The following is a 22,377-nucleotide window of genomic DNA, read 5'->3' on the forward strand; positions in this document are numbered from 1 at the left end:
CAAACCCGGACTGTGCCTTGGTTAAATTGTCAACACATACTCTCCGTTTGTTTCTCCCAACTTTAAACTACTCTATCACCATTCCCTTCCTCCCTGATTAATTTAACGTATATGGAATAACTTACCTGAATTAATATGACCTCGACCTTGATATGTTGTTTGACATTCGATAAAGTGGTACCTTGACACGATACAATTATGTGTGAATTAGATTTTTTACGAATCCAGACGTACATACGACGAAGCCTAAAGAAGACTAGTACGGTCACGTTTTGTAAGTTGGAAGTGTCTACGAATGACAAAACTAGGCTACCCCACCGCCCCAAATACTATCAAATAACGGTGACAAGGTGTATCCTGCCCATTGGTGGCAAACCGCCTCCGTGGAGTATTGGTAAAAGCGTCCGCCCGGAGAGCGGCAGGTCAGGTTTCGATCCGCACTATAAAACCAGCTTAAGTCTGGGCTAGTAGAAGCAGCCACACATACACACACATGCACGTCGTAATATGAGCGAAATATTCTTAGGTGCGACGTTAAACTCCATTTCACCTCACCTCACCTCACCATCGGTGGCATATGTGAAAAAACAGGTACAAAGGCAAGTCAATTGTGCACGTAAAAACCCCTAGAATATACATGGATAATGCAATGACACGAAACATATTTTCGATCAGTGATGCGTTAAACTGGGACTTGCTCATGTCTTAAAAAATGTTTTTAAAACCTTTATTTGAAGCTGCCTTTAAATGGAGTTGTAACTCTGATGAAACGCCTTTTGAAAGAAAGTTGGACATGACCTCCATCATAGAAATGGATATTGTGTCAGTCTAAAGCTTACTTTTCTGTTTTGACTCATCTGACCAAAAAGTGATGTGATATTATCACACTAATATTTGTTTAATTATACGAGGCTATACATTCACTTAGAAAATGCATATTTGGTAAATGAATTGATCGTAATCTCACAGTCATTTTAAAACTAGTGCCTCGTCTAAGCACTACGAATAGTAGACTGGACAACTGTGCATACGCAGAAACGCAGCAGACAGTGAGGTCCAGTTTGGTTTCTAACATTCCATTTGGACGTCAGGGTATACATCTGCTGAAAATGTCAAGTCTGGTGAAAAAGCGGGAAACGTGCAATCATAAGCGTTGGAGATGTTTCAGGGAAAGTTCGTCACAGGTTTCAGGAGACCCTTGCAGCTCTTTAATTTGTCCCATTCAGATGAAAATACGCTCAAATTGTCCGTCGCTGCTATACTTGCGGTCTTAATATACTACCCATCAAAAGTTCATACTCACTTAAAGCACTAGCTATGTTTTATGTACATATACTACAAACAAAAAGTATGGGAACACCCTAAAATTTGATAGTTATATGTAAACTTGAGGTGGTGGTGAGATCATTGATACCCTCAGGTAAATGCAACTGTTTGTGTGCTTAGTGGGCACTTTAAACGACATGTTGGAACATGCAGTGAAGCAACTGATTCAATATTCGTTGAGTTTGAGTGAAATGAAACATTGTTCAAAAACAGCGAAAAACAAGGGTGCTGAAACACACCAGCACCATGTTTGATTCAAACGCCCAAACTCAACAGCCTAGTGCATGTGGAAGACAGACTGGCTACATAATTACACCAGGAGCAATTATTTGTTTGTTACTTTGCTATTTACGAAACACTCCAGCTATATAAACTCTGTCAAAAAAGAAACGCAACCCCTGTCCTCAGATATGAAAAATTCGTTTGAATGAAGTTATTGCTTCCAAACTAAATTTTATTCGAATGTATTGAAATGATACACGTAATTAATGAAGATTACCATCCAAACAACTGCATTTGTACGCATAAGTGTATTTTATTGCTTATTCCGTCACAACGCATGAAATGACCCTCATGGTGACTTCGCACAAAAAAAACACATGCAAATCATGAAAATGGCAGTTAATGTAGGGTGTATAAAAGCCCATGTGCTTCCGTATTATATTCATTCATTTGTCGCCGAAAAGCTGTGTTAAAATGCCACGATTGAGTGCTGCCGACCGAAATATCGCCATTGGTCGTGTTAAAGCCGGAGAAAGTTTTGGAAATGTTGCACGGCACCTAAATGTTCACAAAACAACGATATCCCGACTTTGGAGCCGCTACAACAACTTCAATTTGACCAACGATCGCCCGAGAAGTGGAAGGCCAAGAATCACGACCCCCCTTCAAGATCGGTACATCCGGGTCCATCACCTGCGTAATCGGCATGCCCTACCAACCGTGACTGCCACACAAATACCAGGTTTGAGGAGAGTGTCAGCTCAAACGATTAGGAACCGTCTGAAAGAAGCGGGTTTACGTGCCTGTAGACCAGTTGTTGGACCTGTACTACGCCCCCTACATCGACGCCGACGACTCAGGTGGTGCAACAACGTAAGGATACGGACTTTACAAAACTGGAGGCGAATCTGGTTTCTGATGAATCACGTTTTCTTTTGCAACGTCACGACGGAAGACAGCGTCTGTATAGGAGACGTCATAAACGTTTTGCGCCCATCTGCGTCCGACAGGTGGACAGATTTGGCGGAGAAAGCGTCATGGTTTGGGGAACCATCTCATACAACCAGAAATCAGACTTGGTGATCGTTCCAGGGAACCTGACAGCCCAACGTTACATCAACCACGTGTTAGAGCTTCACCTTCTCCCGATTATTGACCAACAGACACAGTTTTCAACGGGACAACGCCCGGCCTCATACTGCACGTGCAACAATGAACTTTCTGCAGAATTCCAACGTCAATGTCTTGCCATGACCCTCTAAATCACCAGACCTCAACCCTATTGAACACCTGTGGGATACTCTGGATCGACGCGTACGTCAACGTCAGCCGCCGCCACAGACGCTGCAACAGCTCGCCGTTGCACTGCAGGAGGAGTGGAGAGCCATTCCCCAGGAAAGAATCCGGCGTCTTATCCGTTCTTGTCCAAGGAGATGCCGTGCAGTGATTGCAGCGCGTGGTGCTCATACGAGATACTGAGAAAGACGCCCCCCCTGGTGACAAACTGGTGTCTGTGAGATGACTTTTGAAATGACAATTGTAAACATGCCCATCTGGGTTATTATTCTGCCAAATTTCAGACTTCTGTCTTAAATAATAAAAATGCCGTGTCGTCCTAAAACTTCAGATCAAAATCTCTAAAATACAGGGGTTGCGTTTCTTTTTTTGACAGAGTTTATATGACAACGGTCTGTGAAAAATCGAGCCTTGACTCGACGATTTAGTGGATGAAGGTTTTAATGTCAAGTAAAGGCCTGAAGGCTGTCGGTCTCTTACTGTGTAATCTGGGACGTGGTATGCGTTGCCTGCTTAACAGGCGGGGTTACATTCACTGATGACTTTGTCAATGTCGTACATAATGGGGACACAACGTAAGTTCGGATCAGTAGGTGACACAAGGTGTTCGTTCGAACCCTGTTATATGTTGCTTAAAGAAGAATATGAACGAAAACAAAACTTTTGATATATTGTACAGGATATTCTAAAAGTCACCTTCCGTGATTAAAAACTTTGTAAAATAGCAATAAAAACATAAAAAACGTACTCGTATTTCCGCCTATTACGGAAACACCCGACAGTTAATGAGCAGCTAACATGACGTAGTACGTGCCTGTTGCTGATGGCTTCCTCTTTGATTTTACCTCACAACTTAACAGTGTCCATGGATTCTGAAGCAGTAAAAGATGTTCCTGATGTCATTTCTGAAATGGATGTTAGACCGTATCAATACGATCCGATTTTACATCTTGCAAGACAATCTTCCAGTGAAGATGAAGAAGACGAATCAAGCGAAACGGAGGCACCGCTTGAGGTCAAAATAAATTTAGAAATAGACCATATCATTTAACAAGCTATTTGTCAGCAAAATGTGATACAGATCCAACCAGCAAACCCACCCCTATAAATATATGACCAGTCCCTAAGACTTATTTTTTTTTAAATGTGATTGCAGTTCCTTTTGTGTCAAATGGGTGACTGTAGGGTGTCTTGGATTTAAAAACAAAATAATTATGCTTCAGACGGGGGAAAATAGAAATGGTTAAAACATATTTTTATATTCTTGAAAGAATCTGGTTTGGTAAACAAGCAAAGCTTTGCTTTTGTGAATACCTCACCAGTACAAATATAACACAAACAGAACACACAAGAACTAGACAAAAGACAGAATGAAATAGACAAAATGAAAATCTAAAATCGGAAAATCGTATGTGCATTGAGAATTGTAATTAACAACGCGAATTGTAATTAACAGAAATCATCTGCTACTAAAATTACATTGGAATTATTTTGTTGAAAAAAAGTAGGATCCTAGTTCTCATTAATAACGTATCAAGTCTCCATACAAGATCCCAGCCTGGTCGAGCAGAGATAATATTCGCGACGCAGATAAGTTATTCCCCGAAAACTGGTGAATTATAAAATACTAGTCAGGACAATGTATGTCTCCCAAGTATTTGATTATGGAAATAGTTATGGTACTTGGTCATAGCCTTAGAATGACATCTTGTCAGCCAATGAGAATACAGAACAACTTTCACGGCACACACTACTGACAAATAGCGAATCTGGTTTCATTAAGAACATAATATCAAAGTTGACAAACCTATGTATGTTTGGCCTATATGAATCATTTTAAATAAATTGGGGCATTTTGACTAAACACGCCTGTGTCACAGGCGCTCTGGACTCTAACACCAGGTCCCTTCATTTGTATAGCGCTCTGGATATCACAAAGTCAGTACAAGGCGCTTTGTTTTTCCTCGATCATTGGATATCCATCACAACGGCACATCGTATTTTTCTAATCTCAACTCACTGGGGAGCATACAACTACAACTGCTCAAAGGCGCTTTGTTTTTCCTCGATCATTGGATATCCATCACAACGGCACATCGTATTTTTCAATCTCAACTCACTGGGGAGCATACAACTCTTGCTGCCTACTTATCGCACCGAGTTAATGTGGCTTTTCCATCCTTACGAGGTACCCATTCACAGCTGGGTGGACTGGGACAGATAGTCACAGTACTTTGTCCAAGTTCACTGCACGTTGCTGTACCCGCAACTGGGTTTTTGCACGTATTCATGTGGCCACCATCTGGTCATCTACCAACGGATTCGTGGGTTCTTTAAAGTGCACAGGGTTGTGTACTGTACACTAGGGGTTGTGACAACACTGAAAGAGTCTGCACACAAAGTTGACTCCAAGGTTGTTGTTTTTATACCCGGTCACAGTTTGGCTCGATCCCGGCACCTCCAAGCTCGCTGGATTACTAGCCTGGCGCCTTATATGGTAAACAGGATGTGTCCTTCATAAAACAGACATATAATGGTGTTACTCACAGCACTCCCGATGCTGTGATGGAAGCTTGGTCGGCTCACTTCAGTACATTTCAATAGGGCATTTCCAGAGCATGTCAACCAAACAGTAGACACCATCAGGAAGAGTTGTTTAACAGAGAGTGGTGAATGTATTTCATTTAGTGCAGTAGACATAGAAGCACTGTGTTCGCAACTCCCCAACCAGAAGGCTGCAGGATATGATGGTTTGGTTTATGAACACTTACGACACGGTGGGAAATGTTTGATGCTTCATCTGTCATGTCTGTTCGGTGCTATTGTGAACACAGGAAGTCTTCCGAGAGACTGGTGTGTATCCGTCATGGTCCCTATATTCAAAGGGGGTAACAAATCGAGAAAAGATCCGAACTCCTACAGGGGTATATCGCTCAGTCCTGTCATTGGAAAGGTATTTGAAATGGCACTGATACAACACTTACAACCGCTGAAGTCTACGGCAACATTTCCCAGTAAACAGCAGATGGCGTATCAAACAGGCTTGTCAGCTCTAGAAGCGTCATTTAGTCTGCAAGAGACATTATTACCATGAAAGGAAACAAGATATACACGTTGCTTTCTTGGATACAATGAAGGCATTCGATACTGTCTGGCATAACGGTCTCAGATACAAACTGTATGAAGCAGGGGCTCATGGACAGCTGTGGACTATTATTGACAGGATGTACACAAGTATGAAATCATATGTACAACTTGGGCAACATAAATCTAGAGTGTTTGAGCTTCTACAAGGAGTTCGCCAAGGTGGAGTCCTTTCAGCTAAGCTGTATTTGTTATATATTAATGGGCTGTTGAAGAAACTCTCTGATACCAAGAAAGGTGCAATGTTGTTAGATCTGAATATGTGCTCACCTACTCAAGCAGATGACATTGCGGTCGTTAGCTCAAATGTGCATGCTCTGAACAGCCTTGTGCAGACGTGTGAGGAGTACAGTAATGACTGGCGATTCACTCTGTCTCCCAGCAAGAGTGAGATCATGACGTTTCCCTATAATGCGAACACGATGGGCAACCGTCCGGAAATCACACTATACAGTGAACCTGTGCTCCAGACTGACATCATCAGACCTGTTGGCATAGTACTCACACAGAGAATGTCATCCATCGAGCATGTGCTGCAGGCTTGTAACACACTGAGAGCAAACACACATGTGTTGTTGCGGAAAGGATTCCACTCAAAGTTAATGAACCCATGACAGCCAGCAAGTTACTTGCAGCATCTGTGCTACCAAAGGCACTCTATGGATGTGAGCGTTGGACTGGTCTCACCAAACATGAGATAACCATGCTCGAACGAGCATACCGTTATGCAGTAAAGAAAATACAAAATCTGCCAGCAAGAACCAGGACAGATATCTGTCTTGGTCTCCTAGGGCTTTGTCCTGTTGAGACTGTGATAGATACTCGAAGGCTGTTATATATAGGCAGACTCATCAATATGAAGAGACACTATTTGCCTCACCGGGTGTTTCTTACCAGACTTCTGTGCTTCAGACATGAGTTTGAGAAGTCCACGGGTTTTATTCCCGACATTGTGAGAATTCTTCATAAATACGGTTTGCATCAGCACCTAGAGTCTTATGTACAAACGGGACAGTTAATAAAGCAGACTGCGTGGAAGAAAATTGTGAAAAGGTATGTAATGAACTTCGAAGTGACGTCATACAGACAGAGATTAGTGGATTCAGGACTACATGAGCTCCACCAGATTCACCCGAACCTGTGTGTGCACCAAGCCTGGGTGATTGCGCAGAAGAAACCGGCCTGCAGAGCAGCAGCCAATTTTGTGGTGCCAACCTGTGCTGTGATTAAGGAGAACCAGGGTGGTAGTGACTTGTGCCATAGGTGTGGTCTGTTTTACACAGATATTCTTACCCATATTATCCAGTACTGTGATCACTTGACTGACCTCCGCGATGAACTGTGGTGTGAGATCATAGGTACTGGTAGTGTGGAATTCAGTGTGCATCTCCACAACCTTAATGATTGGGATTTCACACTGCGCATGTTATCCTGTGTGACTAGTTTTAACCTGTGCACAGATGACAGAGACACTTTCGCGGCAGTCTGTGTGCAGTATGTGTTCCGCATGGCCAACAGATTCTACCAGAGATCTGTTGGTGTCACATAAAAAAGCACTGTTCCACGAACGTTCAGACTGCGGACGGTACGGACTGCGCATATGCCCAACGACCATTGCTTGAGGAATAATATGTAATTATTGTATTGTATATATACTATGTGAACACTCTTCACACTGAAGGAAATAAATGATATATTTCTTCAGCCAAGCTTTGGGATTTTCATACCCCATGTGTGCATGTCTCTTTCATATTCGTCCGACTCGGAATGATCGGAGCATTTCTCCTGCCTAAATCTGTCTCTTTACTTGGAAAACGTAAGAAATGGTCGTTCTGGAAATATTTCCGCCCGTAACCCCGGGTTTTTTTTATCATTCTATGCCTAAGATTTATAGTAAGAATAGATGGTTTTTATAGAAAGCCTACCGTAACCTAACATAATGCTAAATCTAAACCCTAAACCCTAACCCTTAAAATAATCATAATAAACAGAATACATTCCAAGCGGGGGTTACGGGCGGAACTCTTACCGTGGCTTTTTCCATTGTTCGATGATTCCGTGCATCCCCTGGCAACGGAAAACACCATCGTACCATTTACAAAAACGACAGAAACAACACGATTTGTGTTACTGTAAAGCTTGTTCTTTGGCAATATGACGGACGCTAGTCACATATGACGTCACGAGCGGAAAGATCACGTGAAAAGCACCTAAGCGGATTATGATAACAGAAACTGTTTTCGCGATAAAAGCATAATAAACCATATTTTTGAAATACAAATTGGGGTACATGTTTCTGATGACTTTATCTTTCACCCAGCAAATTATTGCAATTGTCTAGTATCCTCCTTTAACGCCGCACTCAGCAATGCCCCTGTCACATGGCCTGTAAATGATTCCGGTCCCTTTCCTCAAGTGGTTGATAGCGATGACACCCCCAAGCACCTGACGACTTGATTCCTTGACTATTACAACCAGGATGGGCTGATACGGGTCTCTGGTCATACCCGGAATCCACAAGGAGGGTGAGTACTGACAGTAAAGAATTGACTATAACGGTATTTGTTTTTAAATTCTTCCCCATAAGAGAAAGCGAATTCAGGGTTGTTCTGTAATGCTCATGGGGTTTACCATTTCTTCTATAAATAGTTTGGCTTTTCATCGGTCGTCGTCACTCGACGTGGGTTCTCGTAGCTCGTTGTTTATTCTCATAACAAACTTTAAAACACATTTTGCTCATTTAGTATAAGAGAACGTTGTATTTGTGAAACCAATGTGAAAACAAGAACATCGTCATCTGAAGAACGTTTAATGACCCTTGTACTCAATACATGCGCAATGATGAGCTCTGAGTATTATTATATCTAGCATGGAAAAGCGCAAAGAACCATCATTATCACTATCGTCGGCGTTGTCATCGTCGTCGTCATCCTCTTCATCATCAACGATCCATGTACATAGGTCAAAGTCTCCAGCCGCCATCAGCGAACAGAATGTCTCCCGTGACGAACGCTGCCATGTCGGACGCAAGGAAGGCGACTACTTGACCAATCTGTTCAGGAGAGCCTGGTCTTCTGAGGGGCGTGGCCGCGGTCAGTTCCTTTGTCATCTGTCATAAACATATAGAGTATAGAGTGGACTATACCTCATGTCCAATAAAAACATCACGTGACAATGAACGCAGATTAGAATCCGTCCCCAGCAGCATATGCTGCTTATACACTGCGATGTTGTTCACGTTATCGACCACTGGTTTGCCTGTTTCAGGTTTGAATTTGACAGGCCACCTTCGTGCTGGTTAAGTGAGTGAGTATGGTTTTACGCAGCTTTAAGCAATATTTCAGCAATATCACGGCGAGGGACACCAGAAAGGGGTTCACAAATTGTACCCATGTAGTGAATCGAACCCAGACCATCGGCGTGACGAGCCAACGCCTTAACCACTAGGCTACCCCACCGCCCTCGTATTCAACAAAAGTAGTATAGTAATGGGGAAAAAAACACCGCATAGGTGCACCCTGCTTAGACGCTTCCATACTAGCTAATTCTGCTCCCACAGCCACCACAAAAGTGAGTGTTTTGCACAAAACTTCAATCAGACCACTTTTCGTCTCCCGACGCAAGTGCACTCCAATTAGAGCTATGCAGGTGCATGGATATAGAAAAATGCCAGGAATCAAGCTGTCGCGCGAAGCCTATACCGAGATCCGATCGGGTCGTTTGGAGGAGGTGAATAGTGTACGTCAATATGTAACATGATGATGACAACCAGACGCGACAGAACAGTAACGAATGAAGGACTATGTTTTAGTGAATGGTAGCAATACAATCAGGTTCTGTGCACGAAGACATGAATACATTGTCCGTACAGTCCGTCTGAGTCCAAATCTCCCCAATGAATTGCACTCTAACTCAAAAACAAATAATCGTAAATGACTCAAACCAACGCCAAAGTAAATAGGAAAAACACACCAACTCTGCAGAATTTTATTATAATTTTTGTCAAAAAAAATATAAAAGTTGTTTAACAAACCATTATTATTTTCATTCGATACTGCAAGATTTGTGACAAGGGTGTAGCAACGGCTCAGGTAACAGCCAGGTAAGCGAGAGGCACGGGCAAATTTGTCACGTGACGGTTTATCCTACTGAGTGAGCGATTGATTCATCTCACACAATGAAGTTTACTGCTGATGTATAAAGCAGACCGATGAAACAACATCGCACGTGCCTCTCTCTTTTTTATTTTGTTGACAAAAATTACAACAAAATTCTGCAGAGTTGGTGTGCTTTTCCTTTTTACTTTGGCGTTGATTTGAGTCATTTACGATTATTTGTTTTTGAGTTAGAGTGCAATTCATTGGGGAGATTTGACTCAGACGGACTATCCCGTGTGTCGAGTTCTCCGTGTTTAATAAAGGAAGTATGAACAGGGAGTGAAGTTTGTTCAAATACAGCTGAATGAAAGGATATTCTCTATATAATTATTCTTATGGAACTGTTTGTTTGGTGTTGCATGGTATGAAAGGTTAAGTGGCTTTACACAATCCGTCCATGATGCACGGGACACAGCGGACAACCGAACGTCCTTATATAATGTCCCAACAGGTTTACTTGCCGTGTCACCCACATTCTGGTACTACCCACCTCATCTGGTACTACCCTCCCGACATCTGGTACTACCCTCCCGACATCTGGTACTACCCACCTCATCTGGTACTACCCTCCCGACATCTGGTACTACCCACCTCATCTGGTACTACCCTCCCGACATCTGGTACTACCCTCCCGACATCTGGTACTACCCTCCCGACATCTGGTACTACCCACCTCATCTGGTACTACTACTCCTCCCGACATCTGGTACTACCCACCTCATCTGGCATCTGGTACCTCCCTGGCACCCTGACATCTGGTACTACTGGTACTACCCACCTCATCTGGCACGTACCCTCCCGACATCTGGTACTACCCACCTCATCTGGTACTACCCACCTCATCTGGCACGTACCCTCCCGACATCTGGTACTACCCACCTCATCTGGCACGTACCCTACCGACATCTGGTACTACCCACCTCATCTGGCACGTACCCTCCCGACATCTGGTCAAGGTTGCTTCTCCGGAAGATGTCTGTTGGAACAAACCCTGGGCTGGTTTCGAAGGGAAAAACAGACGATTTGGTTTCAGAAAATCGTATGTGAGTTAAATAGATACTCAAGCAAGGTTTACCGGTGGAATTATATATTATATTTAGCAATAGAGTTTATACATACTTGACAGAATTGACTCGAACTCCTTTGGGTCCAAGTTCTGTAACACAGATAACGAAATAGTTAATGTGAATTAAATCACAGTGAGCTGATCAGGATTGACGCTGCATTTAACACAATATTAAACTGACGCTGGAGTGTAGTCAGTCTTCGACCACAATTCTAAAGCAGACCAGCACGAGTTTAAGCTTATTAACACGACAAAGTGAGTGAGTGAGTTTAGTTTTATGCCGCTTTAAGCAATATTCCAGAAATATCAAGACGGGGACACAATGAATGGCCTTTACACATCGTACCCATGTAAGGAATCGAACCCTGGGGCCCGATCCATAAAGCGTTCGTAACGTTACGACCTGTCGTAACTTTAGATTCTCATAGACTTACGAATGTTGTAGCGCTACGAACATTTTGTGGATCGGGGCCCTGGCCTTCGGCGAATGCTTTAACCACTAGACTACCCCACCGCCCCAAGACTGGAGATTTGAACCAGGCCATAGAGTCATTTGCAACAGAACTTCTCTTGGACCTTAATGTGCCAGAAAATAATTGGTAATGAACATGTCTCACGGCAAACTGTGAACTGAACTCCGCGGCGTGGTAAAGGTTGAGTGTGTCTACGTGCTATCTTTTACAACCTCCGCCAGGTGATGCTGGGGCTCTCTAAATTACCTAAGCTGGGTCCCGTCTCGCATATCGCAAGTTAGCGCGCGCGTAGGAGTTAACTCTACAATGTACTTTGATAATAAGGTCAACATGTTTGCTATTTATGTAATCTATGTTAAGAAAGTGTAAGTGTGTGTGTGTGTGTGTGTGTCTGTCTGTCTGTCTGTCGTAGGTGTCTGTCTGTAGGCTCGTGCGCTTGTGTGTGTGTGTGTGTGTGTGTGTGTGTGTGTATGTGTGTGTATGTGTGCGTGCGTGTGGGTGTGTGAAGGTGTATGCGTTTTGTGTTTGTGCATACGGTTCGGCCTGCGTGTGTGTATGTGTGGGTGTGATTTTATTACTAATGTTTTCTACAACTGTGACATTTGTGTCTCATAGGCCTTATGGCCGGATGCTGCTTTTAAATTCTTGCAATAATGTACCGTCTTTGTTTAATGTTCTGCAGCATGTGACACATTAATAAACTATATTTCTTCTTCTTCTTCTTCTTCTCTTCTTCGTAATGCGATCACGACAAGCCGGCGGAAATGTGGTTTGTCGTCGTGGATTATAGACTTACTATTGATCATTGATCTGGAATGGGTTAGTTTGCACTTTGCCCACTTTTAGTTGGAATATTGCAGAGTGCGGTGTCAAACGACAAACAAAACCACAATCATATATTTTTCACTTTAACTTACATACCTAGAGCCAGCACTTTGGTGTACATGTCTAGAGCAATCTTGCTCATGGAGTACACTCCTTCGCCAGCGCCCTGGAAAATACAAAGTGTTTTATCAGCTATATGAATTCATAGATGTCAGAAACATAATTATCACTTGAAAATATCTGGGTAGAACGAAATCACCTGTATGTACAGTGACCTATTACGTCCGCTTCGATCAATTAATGCAGGAGGTGAGGTAAGGTGAAATTGGGTTTAACGTCGCGCTGGAGAATATTTCGCTCATATGACGACGTGCATGCGTGTGTATGTCATATGAAAAATCGTGTGTTCTTGAACGAGTAGTATATACTGCTTGTACTAGCCCAGACTTAAGCTGGTTTTATAGTGCTAGCTCAGTGAGATACCATTCCGCAGTGAAGCATGAATGCCCCACTCAGACACATTATACTGACTCCAGGTTAAGTGGCTTTACACAATCCGTCCATGATGCACGGGACACAGCGGACAACCGAACGTCCTTATATAATGTCCCAACAGGTTTACTTGCCGTGTCACCCACATTCTGGTACTACTTCCACCTCATCTGGTACTCAATACCTCCCGACATCTGGTACTACCCTCCCGACATCTGGTACTACCCACCTCATCTGGTACTACCCTCCCGGACATCTGGCACTACCCACCCTCATCTGGTACTACCCTCCCGACATCTGGTACTACCCTCCCGACATCTGGTACTACTCCACCTCATCTGGTACTACACCTCCCGACATCTGGTACTACCCACTCATCTGGCAATCGCATTGCCCTCCCGACATCTGGTACTACCCACCATCTGGCACGTACCTCCTGACATCTGGTACTACCACCTCATCTGGTACTACCCACCTCATCTGGCACTGTACCTCCCGACATCTGGTACTACCCACCTCATCTGGCACGTACCCTCCCGACATCTGGTACTACCCACCTCATTCTGGCATCGTACCCTCCGACATCTGGTCAAGGTTGCTTCTCCGGAAGATGTCTGTTGGAACAAACCCTGGGCTGGTTTCGAAGGGAAAAACAGACGATTTGGTTTCAGAAAATCGTATGTGAGTTAAATAGATACACAAAAGCAAGGTTTACCGGTGGAATTATATATTATATTTAGCAATAGAGTTTATACATACTTGACAGAATTGACTCGAACTCCTTTGGGTCCAAGTTCTGCCAACACAGATAACGAAATAGTTAATGTGAATTAAAACTCACAGTGAGCTGATCAGGATTGACGCTGCATTTAACACAATATTAAACTGACGCTGGAGTGTAGTCAGTCTTCGACCACAATTCTAAAGCAGACCAGCACGAGCTTAAGCTTTATTAACACGACAAAAGTGAGGAGTGAGTTTAGTTTTATGCCGCTTTGCAAGCAATATTCCAGAAATATCAAGACGGGGACACAATGAATGGCCTTTACACATATTATCGTATTCCATGTATGAATCGAACCCTGGGGCCCGGTCCAGCAGTTCGTAACGTTACGACCTGTCGTAACTTTAGATTCTCATAGACTTACGAATGTTGTAGCGCTACGAACATTTTGTGGATCTGGGCCCTGGCCTTCGGCGAATGCTTTAACCACTAGACTACCCCACCGCCCCAAAATGACAAAGACTGGAGATTTGAACCAGGCCATAGAGTCATTTGCAACAGAACTTCTCTTGGACCTTAATGTGCTAGAAAATAATTGGTAATGAACATGTCTCCCGGCAAACTGTGAACTGAACTCCGCGGCGTGGTAAAGGTTGAGTGTGTCTACGTGCAATCTTTTACAACCTCCGCCAGGTGACGCTGGGGGTCTCTAAATTACCTAAGCTGGGTCCCGTCTCGCATATTTCGCAAGTTAGCGCGCGCAAAGAGAGCCGGGAACCAGCTTATCTACTACCCACCAGAACGTTATGAGATCACGACAAGCCGGCGGTTGTGGTTTGTCGTCGTGGATTATAGACTTACCATTGATCATTGATCCGGAATGGGTTAGTTTGCACTTTGCCCACTTTTAGCTGGAATATTGCAGAGTGCGGTGTCAAACGACAAACAAAACTAAATATATAAATCACTTTAACTTACATACCTAGAGCAAGGACTTTGGTGTACATGTCCAGAGCAATCTTGCTCATGGAGTACACTCCTTCGCCAGCGCCCTGGAAAATACAAAGTGTTTTATCAGCTATGAATTCATAGATGTCAGAAATATAATTATCACTTGAAAATGTCTGGGTAGAACGAAATCACCTGTATGTACAGTGACCTATTACGTCCGCTTCGATCAATTAATGCAGGAATAGTAGTCCATGACGAGTACAGCTTGAAACTAGTGTCGGTGTAGGATGAGTGAGTGAGTGATGCGTGTATATACAAGTGTGTACCGGTCTGTGTAAGTAGTCACCCAAGCGAATGGACAGGGCGTTATTTCATGTTTCAATGTTTGAAGCTCATAGTGATGTCCCTAGTCTGTCACACTGGTTTGAGCGTCCGCCCAGAGAGCGGAAAGTCTCGGGTTCGATCCCCGGCCGCGTCATACCAGGGAGACTATATAACGGGGAGTGGTCACTCCTCGAAAAGCCCCTTAGCGTATGCCTCGCCTCGTCACGTGACCAGTGTAGCCAATATGGCGGCAGCGTAGTTTTTAAGATTGAGCCCGGTTTATTTTCAACAGCTGATTACATTCGCTGAGTGTTGTGACAACTGAAAACCTACATGTAGAAGATAAGTTACCTATTCTGTCACTTCATTTTAAGTTAAATAATTGCTATTAGTGTCAGTATTAGTACAGTAGATTTGTAGTAAAGTTTCAAGTCGGCATGTTGTAGCTCACTGGCTTCAATTCAATTCAAGAAAGACTAAATTGTATCGCTAAAAACTTCTTTCACATATTCGTTTAATTTATAGAAGCGAAATATACCTTTAGCTGAAAGGTGTTTGCAAGTAATAGTGATCGTTTTATAACTAAAAAAAATTTGTTAGGGTGTGTTTGAGGTGTGTGAAAAATATGACATATCGCCGATCTGCCATTGATATACTACTGGGCGTTGTTTGAGTGTTTCTACTTATTGTTCTAAAACATCTTTCACATACACCTTTAATTTTTATGAGGGGAATATACCATCAGGTGAAAGGTGTTTGCAAGTAATAGTGATAGTTTCATAATTTAATTTTTTTTGTTAGGGTGTATTTGAGGTGTGTGAAAAATATGACATATTGCCGATCTGTTCTGATCCGCTATTGATGCTTGTAATGCTTGAGTGATATAGTTCTAAAACTTCTTTCTTTCTTGTTGATCTTAGTATTTGACAAAACTGGAAAGGTGTTTACAACGCTTTGCGATAGTAACATTCTGTCAAATGTCCATGCCATTCCACACATGCAATAAGATATCTGAATTAATTACAAATGTAAAAAATGTCTCAAAGCGCTGGGAACGAACCGAGTCACTGTGTGCGTTGGAGCATGACGAGGCACACGCTAATTAGTACAAATGGTAAAGAAAGCAAGCGAGTAACCTATCCCTGTAGTAGATTATCCCTGGTCATACCAAAAGACGTTAAAATATGGTACTTGTTGGTCCCTGCCTTGCGCTCGGCATTAATGGGTACAACAAGGACTGGTCGGCACGGAGTCAGTATAATGTGTCTGAGTGGGGTATTCATGCTTCACTGTGGCATGGTATCTCAGTGGGCTAGCACTATAAAACCAGCTTCAGTCTGGGCTAGTACAAGCAGCCACACATACACATACACACGCATGCACGTCGTCATATGAGCGAAATATTCTTCTTAAGTCCGACGTTAAACCCCATTTCACCTCACCTCATACAGACCCTGAAACAAATATATCCAAGAAAGCCCATGCAAGTCTAGACTATGTGACAAGTCTAGATTTATAATTTAGAAACTGTTTTTTCTGTTCATTTCAGAAACTATACGATAGTCTATGATGCTTCACTAAAAGCGATTTGGTATACATGGCAACAGCATGGTCACATGACAGGTGTTAATGTGATGTAGAGCCAGTTTACGGCACGTTTCCCCACGCCTCGGTAGATACAGAGGTCAGGCCGTCACCAGTACGTGACACCACGGCTGAAAGACGAAGCCCGAAGTAAGTGACATTCTCTCCTATTTGCTAAGCCACACATGTGGTTTGTACATGTACACAACAGTGGCTACTTACCGGCTTGCAGGATCCGGTAGACGAAATATTGACAATGTTTCCTGAAATACAGCAGAAGTAACATCAGGAATGTGCTGCATGTTCTGATGCTCACCTTCATTGGGTAACAAGAGTTTGTCTTGACACTGTACCATCAGAAACGATGAGTTTGTTAAAGTCTCTGAGTATGCTGTTCTACGTGTATGTAAAAAGCAGTGTGCATCCTGTGCAGTTAGTCAGTAAGAACGTACCATCATATAGATAAATTGATACTGAAGTCCAATCTTGTACATTAACAAGTCGACGGTAATAACCTCCCACAGGGCTCAGTAGTGGCATTTAGCCATGAACATAACGAAGAAAACAATCGGAAATCAGTTAAGTTCCAATACAAGAGAAGTAAATGTATTTCATGAAAAAACAAAAAAACAAAACAGAAACGCAGAAATAAATGCGCGGCAATCTAATTTTACTGTGTATGAGGTATAATCAAACTATATGTTCAAACTGTGAAGCTTTCAAAGAGCTTCTTAGTTGCCACATCCAAGGCCTCAGGAAAGCTTTGAAAAAGGTTTATCAGAGAACTTGAGATAAATTCCAAATTTGACGCATCATTGACCTTAATTATGTCACATACAATTCGCTATTTTGACGTATACCATGTGTTCCGTATTCAGATGAAAAATTGACTTGCCTCTACATGTGTTTGTGACGACAGCTACCAATGGGGCAACATATCACTCACCTTTTCGCGAACGCTTTTATATCATCACTATTCTTACACAGCATATATGATACAGATGATTCGTCTTTCAGAATCACTATCAACCTTCAAAACAAGCCTTAAACCTATTTCTTCAGACAAGCTTATCTTCTCTGAATCTATCTTCTCTGAGCTGTGCACTTAGACATGCATTGGGCATGGAATTAGCGCTATACAAATGGACTGTTATGTTGTGTATGTTATGTAAATGCTTTTCCTAGATATTTCTTATGATTGCGGAAAGTGAGTAATCGCCTGTATTGTATAAAAATTATACTTTATACTCATCTGAATGCAAAAAAACCGTAACATATAATCCTACTATACCCTGATCACATATCTTTAGAAAACATAAATAGATTAAAGTTTCTAGTTACAATATGGCTAAAATATTGCCGACATGACATAAACTTAACTCACTCACCCAACCACCCATCCACTCACTCACTCACTCACTGTCAGGTAACCAGGAGTACAATGTAACCATACATCTATGCTAGTGTAGGAATCTACATCGTTGTCCCTTGCTACTACCAGTACAATAACCTTATACATCAAATGCATACCTTTGGTTTCAGTCAGATGTGGGATGGCGAGTTTCGTGAGAAACACCTGTGCTTTCAGATTGATGTTAAAGATGCTGTCGTAATGTTCCTCGGTGACGTCGGAGAGTGGACTCACCTGAAGGACGCCGGCGTTGTTGACCTGTAACCAATCAGGCAGTCTCTTTATCTCCACAAACCACCCCCACCACCAAACCCTCCCAACGAATATATTTACACTACTAGACAAGATATGTGAGTGTGTGGTCTAACGGCGCCTTCAGCAGTATTTCATTCATGTTATGGCGTGTCAGGTGGAATGTGGGTCGAGAGCCTCTAATGAAGCAGGTCTCATATATCTTTATCACCCGCTAGCATTGGACTGGTGAGGTCTCACATACAGGGCTAAATAATTAAAAAATAACCGGGTACACACTCGAGGTCATGGCCTCTGGTGGGTCCCAAGGGAGGTAATTCAGTGATTCATGCATTTATATTTATTATGAATATCCAGTTTCGATGAATGAGATATAATCTGATTTACACGATGGGCAGTAAATATAATTGACATTTCTTGCATCTGGAAATGTTTTTGTGGCTTTTGCAAACTGTAGTAACGTAATCACTGCACTGTGTCCTTCTGTTATCATTAGGGCCGTAGGGGTAGCCCGACGGCGACAATGATCTCTCGTCAGAGGACCCGTGGTCGACTCTAAACATGAATACTATGTGTGAAGTCCATTTCCGGTATCTCAAGGCCTGAATATTTCTAAAAGCGACGTAAAACCCAGCTCACTCACTCACTCACTGTCATTGGTTTCACGGTGTCCACTGTCCGTGTTACCTTGCACTCACCAGAATATCTATCCTACCGTACTTGGCCATGGTTCTGTCCACGAGGTTCTGTCTGTCCTCTGGTTTTGCTATATCTCCAACCGTGGTGATGATCTGCAGACAATCCGAATAGTTTTATTAAATGTGAATACAATATAATACCACGTATTGTCAGACATTGAAGGTTTCTGGATAAACGGAGCTATATCACAAGGCAACGTTATATGAAACGTGTTTGAAACATTGCTATACATAATTTTAGGGATTATCGCGGAACAGTGACATACTGTTTGATATTATATGACACTTGATGCAACAAAATAAAATGTACATCCATATTCAGAAAAAGCTGTGTCTGTAATAAAGAATGAGTTTTGTACGCTAACGCTGGATTTTAAGTTCATGTGAACCTAAATGTTCATTATCACATTGCCAGTATAATATGGGACTACTAACATCGCTTTCACCCAGACCAGTTTCCTTTGCCACAGCCTCCAGATTGTCCTGTTTCCGTCCAGTTAAAGACAGTCGACATCCTTGTTTCGCCAAATACTTCGCGATACCAGCTCCGATGCCCGAACTTGCGCCTGTAATGAACAGTGTGTTCCGATTGTAGGCTTCACGTCATGATCAAATGGAGACATGACTTTGATATTCATAGACATATGTGATGCTCCGATTTGCGAGAAACATGATCGAACGGGTTCGAATCCTAACCATGTTTCTGTAGGTTGGTAAGCATCATACCCGAGGGTTTTATCAAAGTGTTAACCTCGCCAGAGAAAAACGACTATTCATTGTCCTAGAATTGTTAAAATAATTGGAGTGAGTGTGAGTTTAGTTTTACGACGCTTTAAGCACTATTCCAGCTATTCCAGCACTATCACGGCGGGGAACACCAGAATTGGGCTTCACACATTGTACCCATGTGGGGAATCGAACCCGGGTCTTCGGCGTGACGAGCGAACGCTTTAACCACTAGGCTACCCCACCGCCCCTACAATAATTGGACAAAATATCAATCACGAAGGCGCAGAGGATCAGATTTTAATTTTTCAAATGTACTAAAGATTAAGTAAACATTTTAAGGTACACACTACTTAAAAATTGTAATACCGATCTCGCTACAGGTCAGTTGTTCACGTGGAAACCAAACAGAATGTTGAAAACAAACCTGAGGCCATTTGTTAATGTACTTACATTATATAAGCTTGCATCACATACAACCTTTTGAATAACTGTCCCCTGCTCCAACAGCTAGGCTGTCGGTATTTGAACAGAAGCAAAGTCATCTTGACAGATGTGGCCATTATCAGTAAAATGTCATGTGATAACCGGCTAAAGGTCAGCCTAAAAAATGTCAATGTATTGCAGAGTATTAATGTTTCAGCCACCAACCACTGCTCCGTGAGACGTAATGCCGCCGTACAACACCCCGCTTCTTGCTTGGAGAAGATGGCCGGGTCTAAACTTCTCATCGTTGCCTTACTGTCCCCCTGTGCATAAGTATTACCCCAGCCCGGCTGCATACGTTGTTGTCGTGTTGTCGGTCAGGAAGCGGTGGAGGAAGCTAGTGGTTGAAGCTTTCGCTTCTCACACTGGTTCGATTCCCCACTTGTGTACAAGCCCATTTACGGTGTCCCCGCCGTGAGATTGCTCTGGAATATTGCTGAACGCGGCGCGGCGTAAAGCCAAACACACACACTGCAACCGCAAGATGTGCCTGTAAAATCCTTCATTGATTTATTTTCTCTGAAATATCCGTGCACGCAGGATTGTTCTTATTCACATTGAATACCAGTTAGTAGAAAGAAGTTCCATATCAAAGACCTAAAGATTGTCTTTTGTCCAGCACATATGTTTTACAATACCTCAACCTCTCCCCCCACCCCCACCCCTTTTGTCCCGAAAGTTAATCATATGACCCATGAAAACTGGTGAAATTGTAGTGTGCACCACCCCAACCCCTTCTCTCAAGAGTGTACACACACCCCACACCCCTTTCTCAAAAAGCTGTATCCGCCCCTGTTAAGAAGACGTGTCCCATACTCTATTCCCGTCATGTTATGATGTTATGCACAACCTATTGTTGACCCCCTACCCTTCCTCTAAACAGGATGGTGTGGAGCTATAATGTTGACGTTTCAAAGCGAGTTACACAAGACTCTCTACGCCCACCAAAACGTAACGGTTTGTAGATGTATGAGACATGGAAGCCGTCTCGCGTCGATATCGACGACCAGGAAAAGTTTAGTGGCCACTACAGCTGCGGTCCTCGTGGTGACTGTCGTCACAGATGCGCCACCAGAGTCTGCAGTAACCACCCTACCCACCTCTACCACCCCTCCTCCACCCGTCACCCTGACATCGGCGAGGCTGACAGTAGGTACCTACCCGTTACAATCGTCACCTTCCCCCGTAGAGACTCCATCGCGTCTAAGTAGGTCAATTTGGGAACAGCTACCACCCTCTAATCGGCTGAAAGTATTCGCTCGCCAGCAGCAGATCTGGGCGCATGGGGGTGTGCATGTATTTCACAAAGCGATCGCAGCGGTATGTTCGCCTTGTGAAGAGGCCCCAGGTGGTGTTGGTTGTGTGACCGCTTGTTCTGAGCTGGAGTAATACTGGACTGCTCGCCCACTGATATGACATGCTGCACGTATGAAAGATGAATGCACCTCTCACAACCAATACAGTGACTCCCGAGCAGGTGAATCCTTTTTCACTCAGGTTCGTGGGGTAACCTAGTGGTTAAAGCGTTCGCTTGTCACGCCGAAGACCCGGGTTCGACTTTTCATTTCATTGACGCCTATTTCTAGTGTTCCCCGCCATGATATTGCTGGAATATTGCTATAAACGGCGTAAAACTAAACTCACTCATTCTTTCCTTGTTTAATCACCAAGATGGCAGGCAGGCAGGGAAATAACAATTTTCATCTTTTTAAGTCTTTTGGTAAATTGTTTAATCGGCATTCTAGAAGTTGGTGAGTCAAGAATGAAACAAACAACTTTATGGATGACAACTTCTTGTTTATTACATAGAGCGACGTTTTGATGTAGATTCTTACATCGTTATCAAGCTAAAAGTGACAACCAAATCTTGATAAGTATATATACATAGTATGTTATGACAAACAGCAGATTAACATTAACAACAGCATGTAATTGAATAATAACAAGTGGTACATAATTGGAAGAGGCCAGTTGGGGACTAAACGCCCCCTTCTACCCCGAAAAGATTTTCCCTGAGGATCATTTCCCCCTGATCTTTGGACTTCATGATGACGCACGCACAGTCAACAATCCACCTGACACTAGGCATAAATGGAGGTAGATTAACGCTTAGTCCCTGAATATATATCATTTTGATAGTAACAACTAAATCCATTTAAATTGAAAAGGAGCCCCAGTGATTTTGATTGGGAAATCTAGACTTGCTTCATTTAAGGCTTT

At 42.9% G+C, this 22,377-nt stretch overlaps 1 protein-coding gene across 2 annotated transcripts; it reads right to left on the reverse strand.

Annotated features, from left to right (window-relative positions):
• Window positions 1–8,724: 8,724 nt before the first annotated feature.
• On the reverse strand, window positions 8,725–21,529 carry LOC124275163 (uncharacterized oxidoreductase MexAM1_META1p0182-like). Of its 2 annotated transcripts, none has more exons than XM_046710661.1 (9): window positions 21,319–21,529; window positions 19,381–19,511; window positions 18,946–19,038; window positions 18,115–18,253; window positions 16,807–16,847; window positions 14,708–14,777; window positions 11,265–11,301; window positions 11,066–11,141; window positions 8,725–9,097 (listed from the first exon to the last, which is right to left on the reverse strand). In XM_046710661.1, exons 1-9 carry the CDS (start codon window positions 21,353–21,355, stop codon window positions 8,951–8,953), a joined length of 771 nt encoding a protein of 256 aa, XP_046566617.1. In that variant the 5' UTR covers window positions 21,356–21,529; the 3' UTR covers window positions 8,725–8,950. The 2 variants fall into 2 exon arrangements, with proteins under 2 accessions (XP_046566617.1, XP_046566618.1); XM_046710662.1 differs by lacking the exon at window positions 11,265–11,301 and adding an exon at window positions 13,761–13,797.
• Between the last annotated feature and the right edge of the window lie 848 nt (window positions 21,530–22,377).

Source organism: Haliotis rubra, unplaced genomic scaffold, assembly GCF_003918875.1.
Source record: "Haliotis rubra isolate DU_JTF1 unplaced genomic scaffold, ASM391887v1 Scf199, whole genome shotgun sequence".
NCBI lineage: Eukaryota > Metazoa > Mollusca > Gastropoda > Lepetellida > Haliotidae > Haliotis > Haliotis rubra.